Source organism: Helicoverpa zea, chromosome 27 (genome assembly GCF_022581195.2).
Source record: "Helicoverpa zea isolate HzStark_Cry1AcR chromosome 27, ilHelZeax1.1, whole genome shotgun sequence".
NCBI lineage: Eukaryota > Metazoa > Arthropoda > Insecta > Lepidoptera > Noctuidae > Helicoverpa > Helicoverpa zea.
This window is the reverse complement of record NC_061478.1, coordinates 3544097-3562685: the sequence shown is the minus strand read 5'-3', so window position 1 is coordinate 3562685 and position 18589 is coordinate 3544097. Positions and strand designations below refer to the sequence as shown.

General features: G+C 36.4%; 2 protein-coding genes across 6 annotated transcripts in view; one reads left to right on the top strand and one right to left on the bottom strand.

Moving 5' to 3' along the window:
- Positions 1 to 9254, bottom strand: part of LOC124643232 (acyl-CoA-binding domain-containing protein 5) — a 37498-nt gene extending 28244 nt beyond the window's left edge. For 2 of the 5 annotated variants that reach the window (XR_006985893.1, XM_047182125.1), the window contains exon 1: positions 8869 to 9251. Coding sequence is in view for 4 of the 5 variants with exons in the window: in XM_047182125.1 (XP_047038081.1) it covers positions 8869 to 8929 (61 nt within the window). In the remaining variant the exon portion in view is untranslated. Of the gene's footprint in view, positions 1 to 8868 lie in introns of all 5 variants that reach the window. The other 3 variants (XM_047182126.1, XM_047182123.1, XM_047182124.1) reach the window with 3 other exon arrangements.
- Positions 9255 to 9952: 698 nt separating this feature from the next.
- On the top strand, positions 9953 to 17232 carry LOC124643233 (nascent polypeptide-associated complex subunit alpha). The gene is made up of 6 exons (XM_047182127.1): positions 9953 to 10107; positions 12746 to 12909; positions 13456 to 13577; positions 14888 to 15106; positions 16565 to 16726; positions 17018 to 17232. Exons 2-6 carry the CDS (start codon positions 12792 to 12794, stop codon positions 17030 to 17032), a joined length of 636 nt encoding a protein of 211 aa, XP_047038083.1. The 5' UTR covers positions 9953 to 10107; positions 12746 to 12791; the 3' UTR covers positions 17033 to 17232.
- The last annotated feature ends 1357 nt before the right edge of the window (positions 17233 to 18589 follow it).

Genomic DNA, 18589 nt, shown 5'->3' with positions numbered 1-18589 from the left:
TAGATATGGCAACTTGTTTTGGAGGTTATCGGCATAAACTGGTAAAATTCCACTCTCGGTGGCACGCATTGAGTGCTATAACTGTGACGTCACAGTTTTGGTTCGCCATCTTTATATTGACCTATATTAAGTCACAGAACATTTGAAGATTCCCAATAACTGGTTAAAACAGTTGGACGAGGGAACAGACTATGTGTTCTCTTTAAAAAGTAGGATATCTTCCTCAGGATCTAGACTATCTGTGTATCCATATTTAAAGTAGTTTTGCCGTGAAAGCCCGAAATACATTAGTTACTTTCGCATTTATAATATTAAGTAAAGATAAAATAACGAAATGTTCATATTCATGACAAGTATCGATATGAAATATGAAGATGTAAATGCATTTTTTGCGATACCACATCCAAGGTTATCAATGCTTATACGGTGAATGATTAAAAATATTAACGGTTAATAATGCAACAAAATAAACAAAAACAGCACCCCGTCTCGCTCTGATTATCAACACGAATACTAAGTATTTAAATAATTCTGAAATAATAAGGTCAAAGACTTATGGATAATCAAGATTTGCTAAACACCGTTATCCATTAGCAGATCGCGAAAATATGATTTATGTCTGACTGAGAAATGATCAGACCAAAATCACACGATCCTGGTCGAGATTGTCAAAGAACACGTGAAGAAAAATACGCACATCATTTTTATTGTCCCTCTGCAGGGCACAGGCCTCTTCTCATACAGAGAAGGAATGAGCGTTAATCTTCTTTACTCGGACATAGGTGACCAAGATACAAGATAGATTGCTGGCCTGGAGTCGAACCCGCAGACTCTTTCTTAAAAGGTGACTTTATACACTAGGTCACCACGGCTGTCAATCTTGCCTCAGTATGTTATAAAGACAATCCTAAAACATAAGAACTGATTTATTTTGGAATATTATGAAAATTAACGGCCAGTTTCTTCATCAAAAGTTAAAGTTAAAGTAATGTCTAAAGTAGAAGTAACGGTCAAATTCGTTTTTTCAAGGCTAGTGACAGCAAAACTAATAGAAAAATTGAATTTGACCGTTACTTTTACTTTAGACGTTACTTTGACTTTTACTTTGGCTTTAACTTTTGTTGAAGAAACTGGCTGTAAGACATAGAGTTCTTTTGTACCATTGCTGGACGCTACTTACTATACAATTACTATGCTGAGGTGCCACCTACTCTATTTTCATAAGTATTATATTAATCATACGTCGTTACAAAGGTCAAAGTCACCTTTTTATATGTTAAAACAAGTTTTAAGGTAATTTTTAACTTCGTCCCAGGCGAACATAATCATACGATTCTCAAAGGTCTCTTAATTTTACCTGATACTTAGTAATAACTTTATACGCGAAAGTAAATCGAGCTGTTTGTCGCGCTTTCACGCCAAACTCTTTTTTTTAAACGGCGTCAAAAATTATCAAATGACCCCTCCCACTGGTTAGCAGCGTTGAGGGAGTATCAGACTTTTACCCTCTTATTATAAAACGCGGTATCAAATAAGTATCGGCTTTTGTACTACCTTTAATCCAGCTTTAAGTACGACCTTGAAAAAACGTTATTACAAAACGCAGTTTATCGCAAGTCCTATTACTATCTGTAGTACAAAAGATAAACCATCGAGCCCCCTAGTTTAACTGCAGTACTTAGTCGACAAACGTCAAATTCCGACATTATTTACTTTTGAGGTTATTTGTTTTGTGATGAAAAAAACGAAAGTGGATATAAATATGTGTGATTTGGAATACTTGGAGGTGTTAGAATACTATTGAGAGTGTCCGGGGACCCAACAGAGTGCGTCATCGAGAAAATTTCTTCAAATTACCTGACGACAATTTTCGATGTAAATATCGATTTACGTTTTTCGAAATAATAGTCAATTGAATGCATGATGATAATCCATGATGATCCAGGATGATGATATGATGCTCAACTGGGCTCGCCATAAAGTAAGTAGCCTTTACAGTGCAAGTAGGTTGCCAAAACATCCTAATTAATTGTATAAGAGTGGAAGTTTTTTATTATGGATGTTTGTTTATGTTCCACGCATAAACTACCACATGGATTTTGATGAAACTCCGAAAATATATCAGATTATCATACAGTCTACTGTTTATTTACAGATTCAAGACTATTTTGGCGTTTTACACGCCGTATCTCTGCCAGTAATATGCAATGTTTGTAAAAGACTGGAAGCTTGCTAAAATTTACAAAAATGCCAAGATGAGAAAGGGAACAAGATTGTGTGATGAAGAACAGTGTCCAACATGTATCAGTGCGTTTAACTGTATAAATAGACATCGGAATAAAATATAATTTTCTACTTTTATGTTGTTTCATTTTCTTTTGGTAATTTAATGCACACGATATTCTGTGTGTAAGTTATTGTGCACTTAATTTTGAAGAGGTTCTAATGAGATGCACAACGTCTTATTTAATCATTTAAATCGGGATGAAAATAATCCAAGTTATTTCTAACCTAAAAACAAAACATAACTCGGATACGCGCGCTAACGTTCCGTTATACGCGCAAACTCGATAGTTGTTTAAAAGAGAATAATTGGATCATGTATATCGTTAAAAGATACTAGAAATATAAAATTACCTTTAAATAATAAAAAGTAATCTTTTCAACTGCAGAGATATTTTTTTTATTATCATAGTTAATTATTATTCATCAAAATAGACTTAACAAAATAATGTAAAAAGGAACGGCGCATAGAATCCGGAACGATTGAACGAATGATTTAAATATTTGTTGCTTATAATCTGTGGATATTTTTTCAACCACAGACAAATCGAAGTACCAAACAGTCTTCTTTTAGTCTACGTTTTGTAATAAGGATGTAAAGACTATCGTAAGTACCGTAACAAACCAAGACGTCTTCAGTCTGGTTTAAACCACTACTTGCGGCAGTTTTTATAATAAGAGGGTTAATGACTAAAATCCGTCGTCTTCCGTCGTAGGCCTTTTATGTACCAGGGCCGCGGTATCTCTTTCGAACACTCCCGCAGCCCCGGCATTAACGAAAAACCCTTCATTATCATCATCAGAGAAGGATTGAACGTTAATCACCATTCATCACCAAACCCATTGCATGCAAAATTGAATCTGATTGTCGCGTTTTCAACGCCAAACACATTCATCATTACCATCATCAGCATTTTTATCATCGTACTGCTAGGCACAGGCCACCTCTCACACAAAGAAGGATTGAGCAATCACCATTCATTTTGGTGATGAATTGACCTATTGAATGCAAAAGTGAGTCTGATTGAAGCACATTCACGCCAAAACCATGCATCACCATCAACCTTTTTATCGTCCCCCTGCTGGACACAGGCCTCCTCTCATACAGAGAAGGATTGAGTGTTATTCCAAACCTATTGAAGCTATTTATTATTATTATTAAAGCCTGAGACAGGACATAGGCTACTTTTATAATCGGTCATGTAATAGAACTCAAAACACTTAATCCGAGTGCCTTAATGATTGCGATAAAAGATTACACTAAGCGGCTAATGATTAAGATAATGAGCTATCTGAGTTTATATGATGATAAATGGACATATTACATATTATTTTTTAGATCAAGTTGCGAAGCTGGACAAAAAAATGTTTTTGTGATGAACTTTGTACAATTTCGGAGCTGAGGTGCTAATACTTTACTTATTTGTCAGTTTATGCTTTTCAAGGTTTATAATTTTTGTTAAGAAAACTTAATTTCAATGAAATAATATGATTTACGGGTAATAATCTTCTCTTATTTTGCCCCTGCGGTGGAATCGTTAAAAAAAGTCACTACTGTCCTGGAGTTCCAGAAGGATTTTCTCTGACACTGCCTTACAGAGCGGAAGGTGGTTGTATGACTTCCATCAAAGACAAATTCCCATATATCAAAAACTTTTCATACACAGACAACCCGACACCCTGGGAACTAGACCTACACCAGTAGACCGTGAACACTAACTTGCTGGTACATCCTATTGCCCACTATAGCAAGTCACCGCTATTGTATGAGAGGCGTGGGATAGACGCATAACTGCATACGACAATGGAATTATTGTTAGTGCAATGTCGCGGAAACACTGTGAAAAACCACGTTGATATGAAATCCTTTGACATTGTGCGGCGTATTTGTAATTTCTTCTGTGGTCTGTTCATGAATCTTCTATTGTAACATCCTGTATGTAATCCAAAGAGGTATTTATAAGTTGGTCTAGAAGTCGCATAGCGCAACTGATGTACTCGGGGTCCCAGGACGGGCCGAATCGCTTTTATTATTTATTGTCTTTCACAAAGCAGTCTCGACTCAGAAGTTGGTAATTGATACAGCCGTGCATCGGAAAGCATGTAACTGTAGGCCCTGCGCCTGTTCTCTCTTCGGATGTGTCGGATTTCCGTCCCATCGGGACATGAGAGTGAGGGAATAGGGAGTGCACCTGTGTCTGCACAAATGCTTGTGCACCATAATTGTCTTAAGCAGCTGGCTGATCTTCTATTAGAGGTAGAGACCAGCCACCGTGGCCGTCAATCGGAACACACATCCACAGTAACATGTTATACTAGGGAAATTATTATCAAGCCAGCGTGAAAATCTTGAAAACTACGGACTAGTTCTGAGAAATTCCACCTTGAAATTCAACAATACTGTTTTGGACATGGCAATAGGCATGATGACAGTAATAAAAAATCATTAAAATAATATATTTATTAAATTAAACTTGAAGCTTGGAATATAAAACGCGCATTGTTTTCTTTATCAATAATGTGATTAATATGTATTTTTATAAAATAAAATTACGAAATAAGGCAATCCGCCATGATATCTTGAACACCAATCAGAGCTCGTGACGTCACCTCTCAAAACAACTCGCGCGAAAGCGCGCGAACGTCACATTTCGTTATTGTGAACTTCCACTGCGATCTTTGTTTTTAATTAATTAATTGTTTATAACATGAGTTATGGAGCCCGGATTTATCAAGGCAAACAGCGCTAATTTGCCTAGAATTGATATCATAATGCTGGGAAAGTTTTTGGCATCAAATAAAGATTTTTGTTCAGCTGAATTTAGAAATGTTAAAACTTCCATGTAAGTATACTAGTTTAATTAAAAAACAATGAGAGATGAAACCTAACCTCGAAATAGTTATTTACATTATTAACTATGCTAGAATCTAGAGAACTATGTAATAACTTACATCAAAGTGATCTTCACAAAAATAAAGTTGTACCCTGGGCAATATTGCTTTTGAATCTCGCCTTGCAAGTTTAAGCCACTTGTTTCGTATTTTTTTATTGTGAGGAACGTACACAAATAACTTATCAGGAGTTGTTTTGGATGTGTTCTTACACTGGGGGACCCCACAACACCTATGCACTTTCGAATTCATTTTTAATAACACAAAAAACTTAATTATTGCACGAGCGTTGTTTACTTGCGTCTTGTAATTTCAGTCGTGACGTCACAAGTGACGACGTGACACTGACAAGCGTTTTCGCGCCGGATTCAAAGTGGACAGAGAAAAATGCAATTATTTGATAAAAAAACTTCGCATTTTCTTAAAATTAATAATTTGTCATATAAAATAGACGTATACCTACATCATACAAAGGAATTTAAAAATTTGTCATCATGCCTATTGAAATACCTACACCAAACGATACTAAATACTGATGTTTATACGGTTCATACCATAAGAACCGTGCTATTATTCTAAGAAACTTACCTATGCAATTTATTGCAACGGATCTTAGTTTTTTGCGCACAAAAGTTGCGCGTGCTCATAATAATAGGTAACTTCATAACTGTATCGAAGTAGAACGGATTACTTATAATTTTATTTTACACCATACTGATCAAATCTATACTTCTATTATAAAGCTGAAGTTTTTTTGTTTGCTCGCTTGAACGCGCTAATTTTAGGAACTACTCGATAGTTTTTAAAACTTACTCGACTTTATGAGACTGATTTATCTTGCACCGAAATGATTTCAGTAAAATTATTCAGTACCAGAAGTTACCTACTTTTGATCCGGATGAGCGGCGTATTTTTCTAAAGAAGCGGATGTAGCCGCTGATGGAAGCTAGTCCAATATAAAGCAAGAAGTTATTTAAGCAGAACTGTAATTTGACGGAAACTAGAGAAATATTCATTTCCCAATAAAATACGTAAACTTTCTCTAAAGTGTTCCTGCGGTTTAACATAAAACCATAACACTTAAACCCATACATTTTGCATGCACATGGAAAAGTTCTTACGTAAGACTTTCGTTTCTTTTCTTGTGTCTTGTATAATAACCGCTGTAACTATTTATTAGTAGTAACTAGCAACATTGCGTACAGATAATAATGGCGTCCATATTGATAAGTAAAGATCAGCCAGCTACGCAAGACGTATTATAGAGCACAAGCATTTGCGCGGACAATGTTGCACTCAATATTCCTTCACTCTCATAGCCCGATAGAACGGCAATGAGACACGACCGGAGAGAGATCAGGCACAGGACCAACATTTACGTGCTTTCCGATGCACGGGCGTATCAATCACCAACCTCCAGACTCGGGACTACTTTGTGAAAGGTTCTAAAACCCAGAAAGCGATTTCGAGGTGACCTGGGATTTGAAACCAAGACCCTGTGCTCACCCAGCGGGGCCCAGCAGGCCCAAGGTCTGCTGGGACTACGGGATTGTTCGAAAGAGTTACCGCGGCCCTGGTGCATAAAAGGCCTACCACGGAACACGACGGTTTTGAGTCAGTAAGAGTCTGACACTCCCTCACCGCTGCTAACCCACAGTGGGAGGGGTCATTTGATGACTTTTGACGTCGAAAAAAAAAAGACCCTGTGCTCAGTAATCGCACTATGCAACTACTAGACCAAAGATTATATAGAACCTTTTTAAGGGTAAAATGCTTGTTCAACTAATAATTTTTATTGAGTTTTATTCATTTCCCAAGACCACACATTTCTGAAGTGTTGTGAAATGAACATAAGTGCTCAAGGCTAAATGGTAGCAAGTAGTAACTAGTTAGGTACCGATAATAATTTTTGCATTCAAAATTATTGACACTTGTGACCACTTTCTACGTTAGATAAAATGGATTATAATAAAATTATCTTTTGTGAAAATAATGATAAGTTCATATTTTTTATGAAAAACAGTTGATTTTAGTTCTAAAAGCAATGTGAAATAAAACATGCTGGAAAGTTGAATATTTTTTTGTTTCTTTGCAACAACTGTACTTATTTAGGTCTATGTTATTTGGTAGGTATTTTAAAAAATTATTAAACCTATAATTTGTCTGTATGTTAGCTTGAACACGCTAACTAAGGAACTATTAGGTCATTTTGAAGATTCCTTATTTTATTAAACTTATAAATAACTACAGCAATAAGTGTATGGAGAGAAATACACACTATAAACTTTAAATTATTTGTAAAGATAAGGAAGTTGAGATAATCAATTTATTCATAAGATAAACAAAATAACTTCCTTCTTAAAACCTGTTATATATAGATTATTATGTAATTAAATATTTTTGGACATATTTTTTGTTTGATTTTACATTCACAGTTGTTATGTACTTTGTAAATACTCCATGCATAACACAAAATAAACAGAAAAAGTCTATGAAAGTTAATGTATTTGTACAGTTTACATATAAAGAGGTTTTAGTCACATTAGAATAATTATGTCCACTTAGAGCAATGGTCAACATGCTACACTGTGAATAGAGGGTCCTGGGTTCAATTCCCGGAACGGTCATCATTTGTGTGATGAGCAGCTTTACTGGCTGTGTTCTATATGTATTAATATTTTATATTACACATATATGTGTAAGGTATATGTAGTTTATCAGGTGTATTGGCACCCGTAATACATTTTAATCAATAGCTTACCCTGGGAAACCAACCATGTGTAAAAAAGGTGTCCCCAAATTTATTTATTAGTGGCATCCAGATGTTATTCATTCATATATATGCAGTTCAATTCCACAGAACTATTCTGTATTTTGTATTACTAGTGTCTCTAAGGAACTTCCTGCACTTGGATAAAATATAGCTTATGCTACATACAAATATTAAGGATTTTTTTTAAGATGTTTTTAATTTGTTTAAAGAAGCCCCATAAATTATCTATGGCTACATCAGAAACTAACAAAGCCTACCTCATTAAAAAAGTAAATATTACTTATTAAAGACTATGAATAATTGACTTCAGTCAAAGGTTTTAGTCATTTCACTGGCAGGAGGCCAGAACATTGTTGTTAACAAAACAGTTTATTATTAAAGTAGGTATGTGTACTTAGTGTATTGTTGAACTTATTATCAAGAGATGATAAGAATGTAATAAATATTACAGAAGGACTTTACATTGTTACTATATGTAATGTTTATACCTACACTAAGTTTTATGATACAAATAACTGTTATGATAGCACAACCAACTGTTAATGACAGTTATTAGTTATCATATTTTTCATATACTCTTATTTAAAATCGAGTATAAAAGATCCATCTGTGTATTCTACACTTTCATTACAAAGAAGAAAAAAAGTACTTTTACAAACGCTCAAATGACTCAACAGTTTTGAAAATGGAACATTAATTAACGCGCTAGAAAACGATGTGCAAGCCAATCAGTTACTTTTGCATGTGTTTACATTACCATACAATGTGTGACATGCATCATAATAGCCGTTTGCATCATATCTCGTTTCTGGTGTCATTAGAAACAGATTAACCGCGTTTTATGTAATAACTTACCACATACCTCACACGTAATCGATAAACAGGGCCATTAGAATTAAAAAAAAAAGAAAAAAACTTACCGCTCTTTGGTAAACTCCGGATCACATTCACCGCAGCGTTGAATTTATCTTCCAAAGACATTTTTGGCACGTTTAAGTTAATCACAAACACTAAATATTAATTTAAAACAACACGCACTTTGGACTTGATAATTGGTGACTGAATAAAAACACCGAATCACAGCACGATAAACGACATGTTTTTAACACAATCACTCTCAATGAATATTAATTGTAATCGCTGCTTCGTGACGTATTTAAAACGAAAGTATTTTTAAAGATAAAGCGATGAAAGGTAACAAAATCTGTGAAGGACAACTACGATGAATAGCACCGCCTTGAATTCGAACGAAATGAAATGAAACGAAAACGAACGAGCCGCCGAGCTAGCAAGCAACCAACCTGTCAATTTACAATATTGACATTTATTTTGTCTAGCCTAGGGTTGGGCTATTACATGGTTAACCAGTTATCGATATCGATTAATTTTGTCTTGCAATTTGCATTTTGCGTTCAGTTCCACTTTGGATTGACTTTCTGCCTACGTTAAATATGTTGAAAAATAACCGTGTTTACTCCACTTCAAAAAAATTAGGTTCTCAATTTGATCTGCATGCATGTATTTACTTATTTACGCATGTTTGTGCGCGATTACTTAGCTTGGCTGAACCGATTTTGACGCAGCTCTTAGTATGTATGAATTTGACAGAGGCGTCGTCCTAATTGGCAGAGATCGCGCGATGGCGCGATGCGTTTTTCATCTAAGACGTCGTCCTAATTGACAGCGATTGTACGATGACACGATGCGTTCTCGTCGTTCGATGAGTTCAAACATACAGATTTCATCAGAGTGTCCTATTTGAACCGCGCAAGTGGGATAGTGAGATCGTGAGATGAAAAACACATCGCACCATCGTGCGATCGCTGCCAATTAGGACGACGCCAGACTTAGGAGAAGGTTTTGAGTATATTATTATTAATGACGGTTGTATTTTTTTGTAAAAATTTCTTTAATTATCGATATCGATAGTAAATGAGGTCATGAATATTGAATTCTCTATCGCTCAATGACATTTTACGTAGTATTGCCAGCAAGAATTACTTTGTGGAACTGCGATCGGATACCATTCGGATACACAACTAAAAATGTTTTTAGTAGGTACATCATATATTTTGTCGGATAGCAACATATCCGAGCTCTTGTCAAATTGAAGCGAGTCGCCGCTGATTCCTTTTTAGACCGAAAATTCCTAATTAAAGGTAATAAATCCAAAGTTTCTAAAGAAATCCTAGTGTTTAAGTGTATTACGCAATTGCTGTGGTGATTTGCGGTAGTATATCCACGTATCTTCGCTATTATTTTAATATTTACGTTCAGTGTAATACCAAAACCCGCGCCCATATTATTTTCGCACAAGTGTTGAAATAATTTTAATTTCCTGTGTTTTACGGTGATAAGGCGGCGATATACTAACTTTAGATAAGAATTCAAGTGCTTGAACCTTAAATTAGGCCTTAGTGCTAAGTATTCACTGCAATAAAACCTTAAAATCATACCATTTGCTTGGTTATAAGTCGGCACTTGCATGGAACCTACACTTTTAGGTCTATATTTTCAAAAATATTTTCTATATTATACACTCGGCCATTATTTTTCTCGAAAAGTGACGTGCATCACGTTAAACATCATTAACTTATTTTAGCGAGATGCATATTATGCATCTTGCATTTATGCACTCGAGACATAGGTACCTAGATACTTTATGTAACTCTGCAAGTACGTTCAATCAATTACTATTTATTTGTCGTCGTCAGTTACATGAATATTGTAGTTACATTGTGCATTGATAGAGACTGATATTAATAGGTTAGTCCTGTATTACAAAACGCCAGCCTTACCCTACGCCGAATCAAATATGTATATTAAAACGTTCCAATTTATTTATCACATTGAAAATGGAAGACCAAAGTGTTAAATGGTTCTTTGTTATTTGAAATCTTCTCTACTGAATATATTTTTATAAGTTGGGTTAGACAAAACTAAACTCTTATTTAAATATTGATGATTAACTAAAAACTTGGGACCTTTGCACCATTATAAAGTGACTAACATTTTTTTATCATCACTATGCTATTTTTATTACTTATTGTCTTACCGCCCTATTAGCCTAACTCCAGTACTATCAAAGCTCTGGGAAAAAGTAGTACTAAATAGGCTGAAACCATACCTTTTGGAAAATAAAATCATCCCAGATCATCAATTTGGTTTTCGTGAGCAACACTCTACCATTGAGCAGGTTCACCGAGTCTACCGCACCATAAGGCAATGCATGGAAAACAAGGAATACTGTTCAGCTGCCTTTCTTGACGTCCAGCAGGCTTTCGATCGTGTATGGCACAAAGGACTACTGTGCAAGATAAAACAACTCTTGCCCCACTCATTTTACCCCCTAATGAAATCATACCTTAGTGACAGGTATTTTCAAGTTAAACTGCGTGACGCAAGATCGTCCCTTGTAGCGTGCCTTGCAGGGGTACCCCAAGGCTCCGTTCTGGGCCCAGTATTATACAACATCTTTACCAGTGATCTCCCACAATGTCCTGACGTCTCTGTTGCAACCTTCGCTGATGATGCAGCATTCTTGGCCTGTAACAATGATCCCAAAAAAGCGAGCTGCATATTGCAAAAACAACTTGACCAGACCTACGACTGGCTGAAGAAGTGGCGAATAAGAGCTAGTGCGCCCAAATCGCACCACATTACATTTACGCTCAGACGTGGAGACTGCCCCCCAGTCAACTTGGGTCATGACACTCTACCTCGGTCAAGTTGTGTAAAATACCTAGGATTCTACCTGGATAGGAGACTAACATGGAAAGACCACCTAAGGACAAAAAGGACAGAAATAAACTACCGTTTCAAAAGTCTCCTTTGGCTACTGGGTCGACAATCTGCATTATCACTGAGTAACAAGCTAAGAGTGTACTGCGCCATTATAAAACCAATCTGGACATATGGCATCCAACTGTGGACCTCTGCTAGCAAATCAAACATTATGTGCATACAAAGAGCCCAAAACAATATCTTGAGGGTCATAGCGGCTGCCCCTTGGTATACTCGGAACTCAGAAATCCACCAGTATCTGGAAATGCCAACTGTTCATGAAGAAACCAAACGGTACCTCAACAGATATAAGGAAAGGTTGAGCTCCCATCCAAATCCTCTGTCACAGTCACTACTGGTGCAGACCCATCTAAAGAGACTCAAGAAAGCTGACATTGTGCTGCCTGACTAAATAGAATTGGGCACTGGCCCCATTACTATAAATACCCTTCTAGTATCTCCACGCATCTGATCATAGTCTTAGTAGACTGATAGCAGATCAAAAACACAAAGGAAAAAAAAAAAAAAAAAAAAAAAAAAAAAAAAACTATGCTATTTTTAATGAGTAATCTGATACTCTACTATGAAACTTGTGTGTATATACCTACCCACCTGTATTTTAAGATATCATTATAAAATCAGTTAATGTTAGCTAGGTATATTATCATTCGTTTTCACTACTAAGCCAATACAGTTCTGTATTTGTTCATAAATCACTCATATCTCTATATTAACCTCTTATATGGCTCTAATTAGAGAACATTAGAAAATCAATTGTCTCCCGTGAATCCGCACACCCGGCATACAAGACGTTAATGACAACCACATGAAAATCTATGCAGTAGTTTCTGTTTTTGTGCACAGACAAATTAAATAGATTTTGTTTCAAAATATCGACATAAGTATAGCTAATACTCAGCCTGTAAATTGTGACCAACTAAAAAACCTGTGTTCTATGTTTAAATATTTATTTTAGTCTTCTGTTACATTAACAAAAGCCTTATCCCTCATCAGGAATATCTCCCAGCAACAAAATACAAGATCCAGCGAAGACTCCAGAATGCCGGAACTGACTGAGCTCGATAAAGCCACCGCCTCCATGACGGAGAAGCGCAAGGAGGAGACTGCATCCTCGGACAGTGACTCCGATGACACTATTCCTGAATTGGAAGATGCTGGTATGTTCATTTACTAATTTATTTTAGTGCATGATGCACAATTTTTCAATGACATCAGAACAAGTCTAAGGGTCAATTCCCACTGAAAGAGCAGCGGCCGGCAGCGGTCGTAAGAGCACGGACAATGTAAGAACGCGGCCCGCCGCGCTCGCGCTCAATCACTTGCATTTACGGTCGCTGCCGGCCGCTGCTCTTTCAGTGGGGATTGACCCTAAATATACCATATTTTAACTGCTATTTTGTATACAAGATCTTACTGCTCTGGTGAGAAAATGGATTATGACTTAGAAAGGGCCACCACTTTAACACATATTATGTACTTCCAAATAGGTTCCTTTCATGGTTTTAAGACCTACATACATAGCTGTCAAACTATACCACCCTTCTTTTTGCTACATAAAAAAATCTATTCATTACTTTCTGGGAATATCTTAAGAGGATTTTTACAATACATAGTAACAGTGGAACATTCGATTGCTGTCCTCCAGCTTATAATTGCAATTAAACCTTTTGTTCTAAACTGATGGTCATTTTGGTTGTCTACAGGTGCACCAGGCACTGGAGGCATCTCCAACCCCATTGCTGGCATCGACATTGTCTCCAAGGCGAAGCAGTCTCGTGGAGAGAAGAAGGCGCGCAAGATTATGAGCAAACTCGGTCTTAAGCCTGTAAGTTACTCCAATTATATCTCCTTAGCTGCCACCAGCCGGTTTCACCAGTTTCGTGAGGAAATTACTTCGCGCAATCGGATCAATTATTTTCGGGCGCCCATGCAAATAATCTTTTTGTGATCTATCTTGCAAATCCTAGAAACACGTCCAATACGGCTTTTTTTTTTAACGACGTCAAAAATCATCAAAGCCATCAAATCCCACAGCGGGAAGGGTCCCGCTGTGGGTTAGCAGCGGTGAGGGAGTGTCAGACTCTTACTGACTAAAAACCGTCGTGTCCCGTCGTAGGCCTTTTATGTACCAGGGCCGCGGTATCTCTTTCGAAAAACCCGCAGCCCCGGCAGGAACAAAACAGCATCGCATCGCAGTTTTGTCTAGGCGCCCTAAAAGTAGTGTTATTTTAATGAATAAGCTACATTAGTGTCAAATGTGAGCGCGTAGCGGAAAACATTGTTTTTTAGCTGCATGCAACTCTAAAATTCCTATAAACATCTGACTTTTCTCACAAAGATTAGATGAATAGTGGAAATTGTTACAAGATTAACAGACAGATTAACACAACATTAAAAAAATATGACTAGTATGTAATGTTTGCAAGTCACTAATGATGATTCAATTATTATATGTTGATCAATCGTGAAATCTACCTTGGCTGTGTCTGAAGTGGCTTATGCAAACATTATAGGATTATATTCAGGAATTTTCTTATACTAAAAGATTGAAGGAAAAGTACTTATTTTATTCTTAATCAAAATCATTAAATGACTAAAAAAAAATCAAGAAGGCTTCCCAGATACACATAAGAAATATTATTTAGAAGAATATTTTCTTGCACTTATTGTCATGCAGTCTATCTACACTAGAATGTTTACTAAATTACCGTGACCTAAATAAATTAGCAAAACTATTTAAATAATTTTTAGTTCTGACTGTTTAGCAAGAATTTGTGTCAACAACTAATTTATATTATATGTATTTCTCCGCACCACAAACTGGAACATTGTGGTCACATTTTTAACCACAACCACATAGATAACATGTTTGATTTTCGCTTCACTATTTATTGTAATACAAGCCACCAACAGCGGTTTCACCCGCGTCCCGATAAAAAGACCAATAGCAATCCTCCACAATGGGCTATTTAACACTGAAAGAATTTTTCAAATCAGCCCTTAGTTTCTGAGATTAGTGTGTTGTTCAAACAAACAAACTCTTCCATTTTATAATATTAGTAAAGGTTTCATTTATCAATCATATCAAGCAGCAAAATGGTAAATATGACTAAATATTTCCTATAACATTTCCAGGTGCAAGGCGTAAACAGAGTGACAATCAGAAAGTCTAAGAACATCCTGTTCGTGATCAACTCCCCGGACGTATACAAGAACCCCCACTCGGACACATACATTGTGTTCGGAGAGGCCAAGATTGAGGACCTGTCGCAGCAAGCCACCATGGCTGCCGCTGAGAGGTTCAAGGCTCCAGAGAGTGCTGCCGCTGGCAATGATGCAGCTGCTGCGGGCACGGTATGTGACACAGTCTTTTGTAATTTCGTTGTCAGTAGTTTTAAGGAAAATGGGATATACAAGCTGTTGATTTGCATCCGTGCCATACTCAAGGACGTAATTATGCTACTGATTCTCGACCCAAATCAACAAAAAAATTGGTACGTAATTTTTTATATTTTATTTTTTCGGAATTCCGTCAATTTCATCTAGCCGTATTTTAAACTTGGTGCGTGTGTTACTGGCCTTAAAACCGTGCTGCGCCCTCAAACAAACGCAAACACAAAGCATACGCAACCATCATTCATAATTTTAATTCATAAAATTGGGTTACTTCTGAAATACTACGACATTAAAATGACAAAAAAAGCAGTGCATATTAGCTATTTCCCGTCTACTGTAATTCCAATCGATTATTTACGTATTTTATGTCTTTCTCCTGAAATATGGCACAAATGCAAATCAACACCTTGTATAATGATCCTTTTTGAATTCTTGCTGCCGACTGCAGGAAGTCAAACTCTGCTGCGCTACTGGTTTTTATGTGTTTACAAGAAATCATTTTGAATCGAAGCATCAGTAGGATGTGCAGTCGCTGTCGGATATCTGAACTCAAAACAAACCTTAAAACTGTTTGAAATCTGGATCTGTATGCAATGGGCTACAAGAGGTTACATATTTTGTAGGATGTCCAATTTGCTAGACTTTTTATTTATAGTTAGCAGAAAGTTTAATTAAAAACAGGACCTAAGACACTAATGATGATAAAATCATGATTTATTCTATTGACCCATCATGAAAACTTCCTTGGCTGTGTCTGAAGTGTCTTGTTCATAACATTTTATACTAAACTATAAACAATTATCATACAAATTATACAAAAAATATTTTAAATATAAGGTATATTTTTTAGTAGTTTTTGTAAATAATAATTGAACACAATATATTGTTCAACCCCTTTCATCAAAATAAAAGTAAATAATTCAAGTCTAGCCTCCATAGCGCGATTTCTACTTGGTTTACTATTATACAAGCTGTTGATTTGCATCCGTACCATATTCAAGGACGTAATTATGCTAATGATTCTCGACCCAAATCAACAAAAAAATTGGTAGGTACGTAATTTTTTTTGTTTTTTTCGGAATTCCGTCAATGTCATCTAGCCGTATTTAAACTTGGCGCGTGTGTTACTGGCCTTAAAACCATACTGCGCCCTCACACAAACGCAAACACAAAGCATACGCAACGATTATTCATAAATTTCATTCATAAAATTGGATTACTTCTGAAATACTACGACATTACAATGACAAAAATAGCAAAAATGCATATTAACTATTTCCCGTCTACTGTAATTCCAATCGATTATTTACGTATTTTATGTCCTACTCATGAAGTGTGGCACAAATGCAAATCGACACCTTTTATAGGGAATATTATACATACATACATAGCCTAATCCTAATTTCTTCTCCACAGACCGTAGCTCCCATAGCCGAGGAAGAAGACGAAGAAGGTGTGGATGAGACGGGAGTGGACGAGAAGGACGTGGAAATAGTAATGTCACAGGCCAACGTGTCGAGGGCACGAGCCGTCAGAGCCCTCAGGAACAACCAGTCGGATATCGTCAACGCTATTATGGTATGTATATTTTGAAAATGGGTTTTTTTTGGGACTGGGAGATAGTTTTATGGCCAGTTTCATCAGTTACTTATAAAGTCACTAATAGCCTATCAGGAACTTAATTGAAAGATAACCTATAATTTCTGAGCGACTTTTTGTAAGATGTATGCATTATTCCTATCAGTGTGTTCTATTTTCCTCCTACAAAACATTGGTCACCGATTTTTGCACGTGGGTGACCGACCTGTCTTCGTAAATGCTTCGTCGAATTGAAATTTTACTAATTTATTCTCTTTTCTTTACTTGCAGGAGCTGACGATGTAGTTCCTGCTTTCTTAGTCAAGAGTATGTTAACTGTTCCTAGCTTTAAGTCTCCGAAAACAGCGGGCGGGTGTCTCGCGTCCGCTGACTCACACACAAATTGGATCCAAAGGCTGCATTGTCGGCTCATAGCATTGTTTTTTACGGTACGGGAATGTATATAGGCTTATTTACTTCAATACAATAAAATTATCGTAATACTATTTTCTGTTGTTTCATTTTTAAATGCACGTGGAATTTTTGAAGCGCTGGTTTTAAGTCGCTCATAAGAGTGGTTTCACAATATGGCTGTCCGCCCACGTTCGGTAATAGGTGATAAATTTTATTGCGCAACAAAAGACGCATACGCACACTTAAAATTAGACATATTAGGTATACAGAATACCAATATCACCCATGATAGTGGTTTCGCAATGCGATCGATCTAAATCCGTGAAGATTTGATCCAAAATGATTTTGCTTGCTCCCCCGATCCAAGTATGATCGACGTTATTTTTCTAATCCAAACTTAATCATACTGGGGCCCGTCTCCTAAGTTAAAAATGTCAAAATCAAATAGAAATTGAATCGCAATATGATCACAATAGCAGTTTTAACCATATCGGGGATTCTACTACTAATATAAGACCGGAATATAAGATCGTATTCCAACGACATTCGATTGGTCTGCTATTTTGGTCTATACGGTAGTTTGCTCTACAATAATATTGCAATCGTAAATCATTTGCAGACAAAATGATTCATTATTGAATTACAGAAAAAGATAAAAACGTTTATTTCAAAGAAAAATTAGCGGAATGCCACATACGCTTCAATCGTAATCGAGTCGGGGATTGGATCTCAGTCGAATGTGAATCGTATGTCGCAGTAAAATTAGGAGAATCGTGCTCGCTGTTCTCGTTTTTTCGCCTGCGTTCAAAGAGAATTTATTCCCCGCACAATGTTAAAAAGTAGCTTAATTTACTGCTTGTGGGTTATTCCCGCTCGGTAACACCCTTTCGTGAACACTGGACGATCGGGAAAAAAAAGTTCGTTCGTTCACAGTGTTGACGAACGCTACTTATTATTTTCGTGTAAAATGGTTATTATGCACATGATAAGGCCACTTTTATTTTCTAGTTAATTGTGTTTTAAAAGATCTAACATAATCCATTAAAACATTTTAAAAATCCATGACATTTTATTTCCATATTTTAAAAATAAAAACCAGGGCCCCGATTCTCCTAATTTTACTTAAGCGTCATACGATTCACGTTCGACTCGATTCGACTGAGATCCAATTCCGACTCGATTACGATTGAAGCTTAAGTGGCATTCCGCTATTTTTTCTTTGAAATAAACGTTTTTATCCTTTTCTGTCATTCAATAATGAATCATTTTGTCTGCAAATGATTTACGATTGCAAAATGATTGTACAGCAAACTACCGTATAGACCAAAATCACCAAAATAGCAGATCAATCGCACACCAATCAAATGTCAATCGAATACGATTGGTCTTTTATTAGTAGCAGAATGCCCGATATAGCTAAAACTGCTATTGCGATCATATTGCGATTCG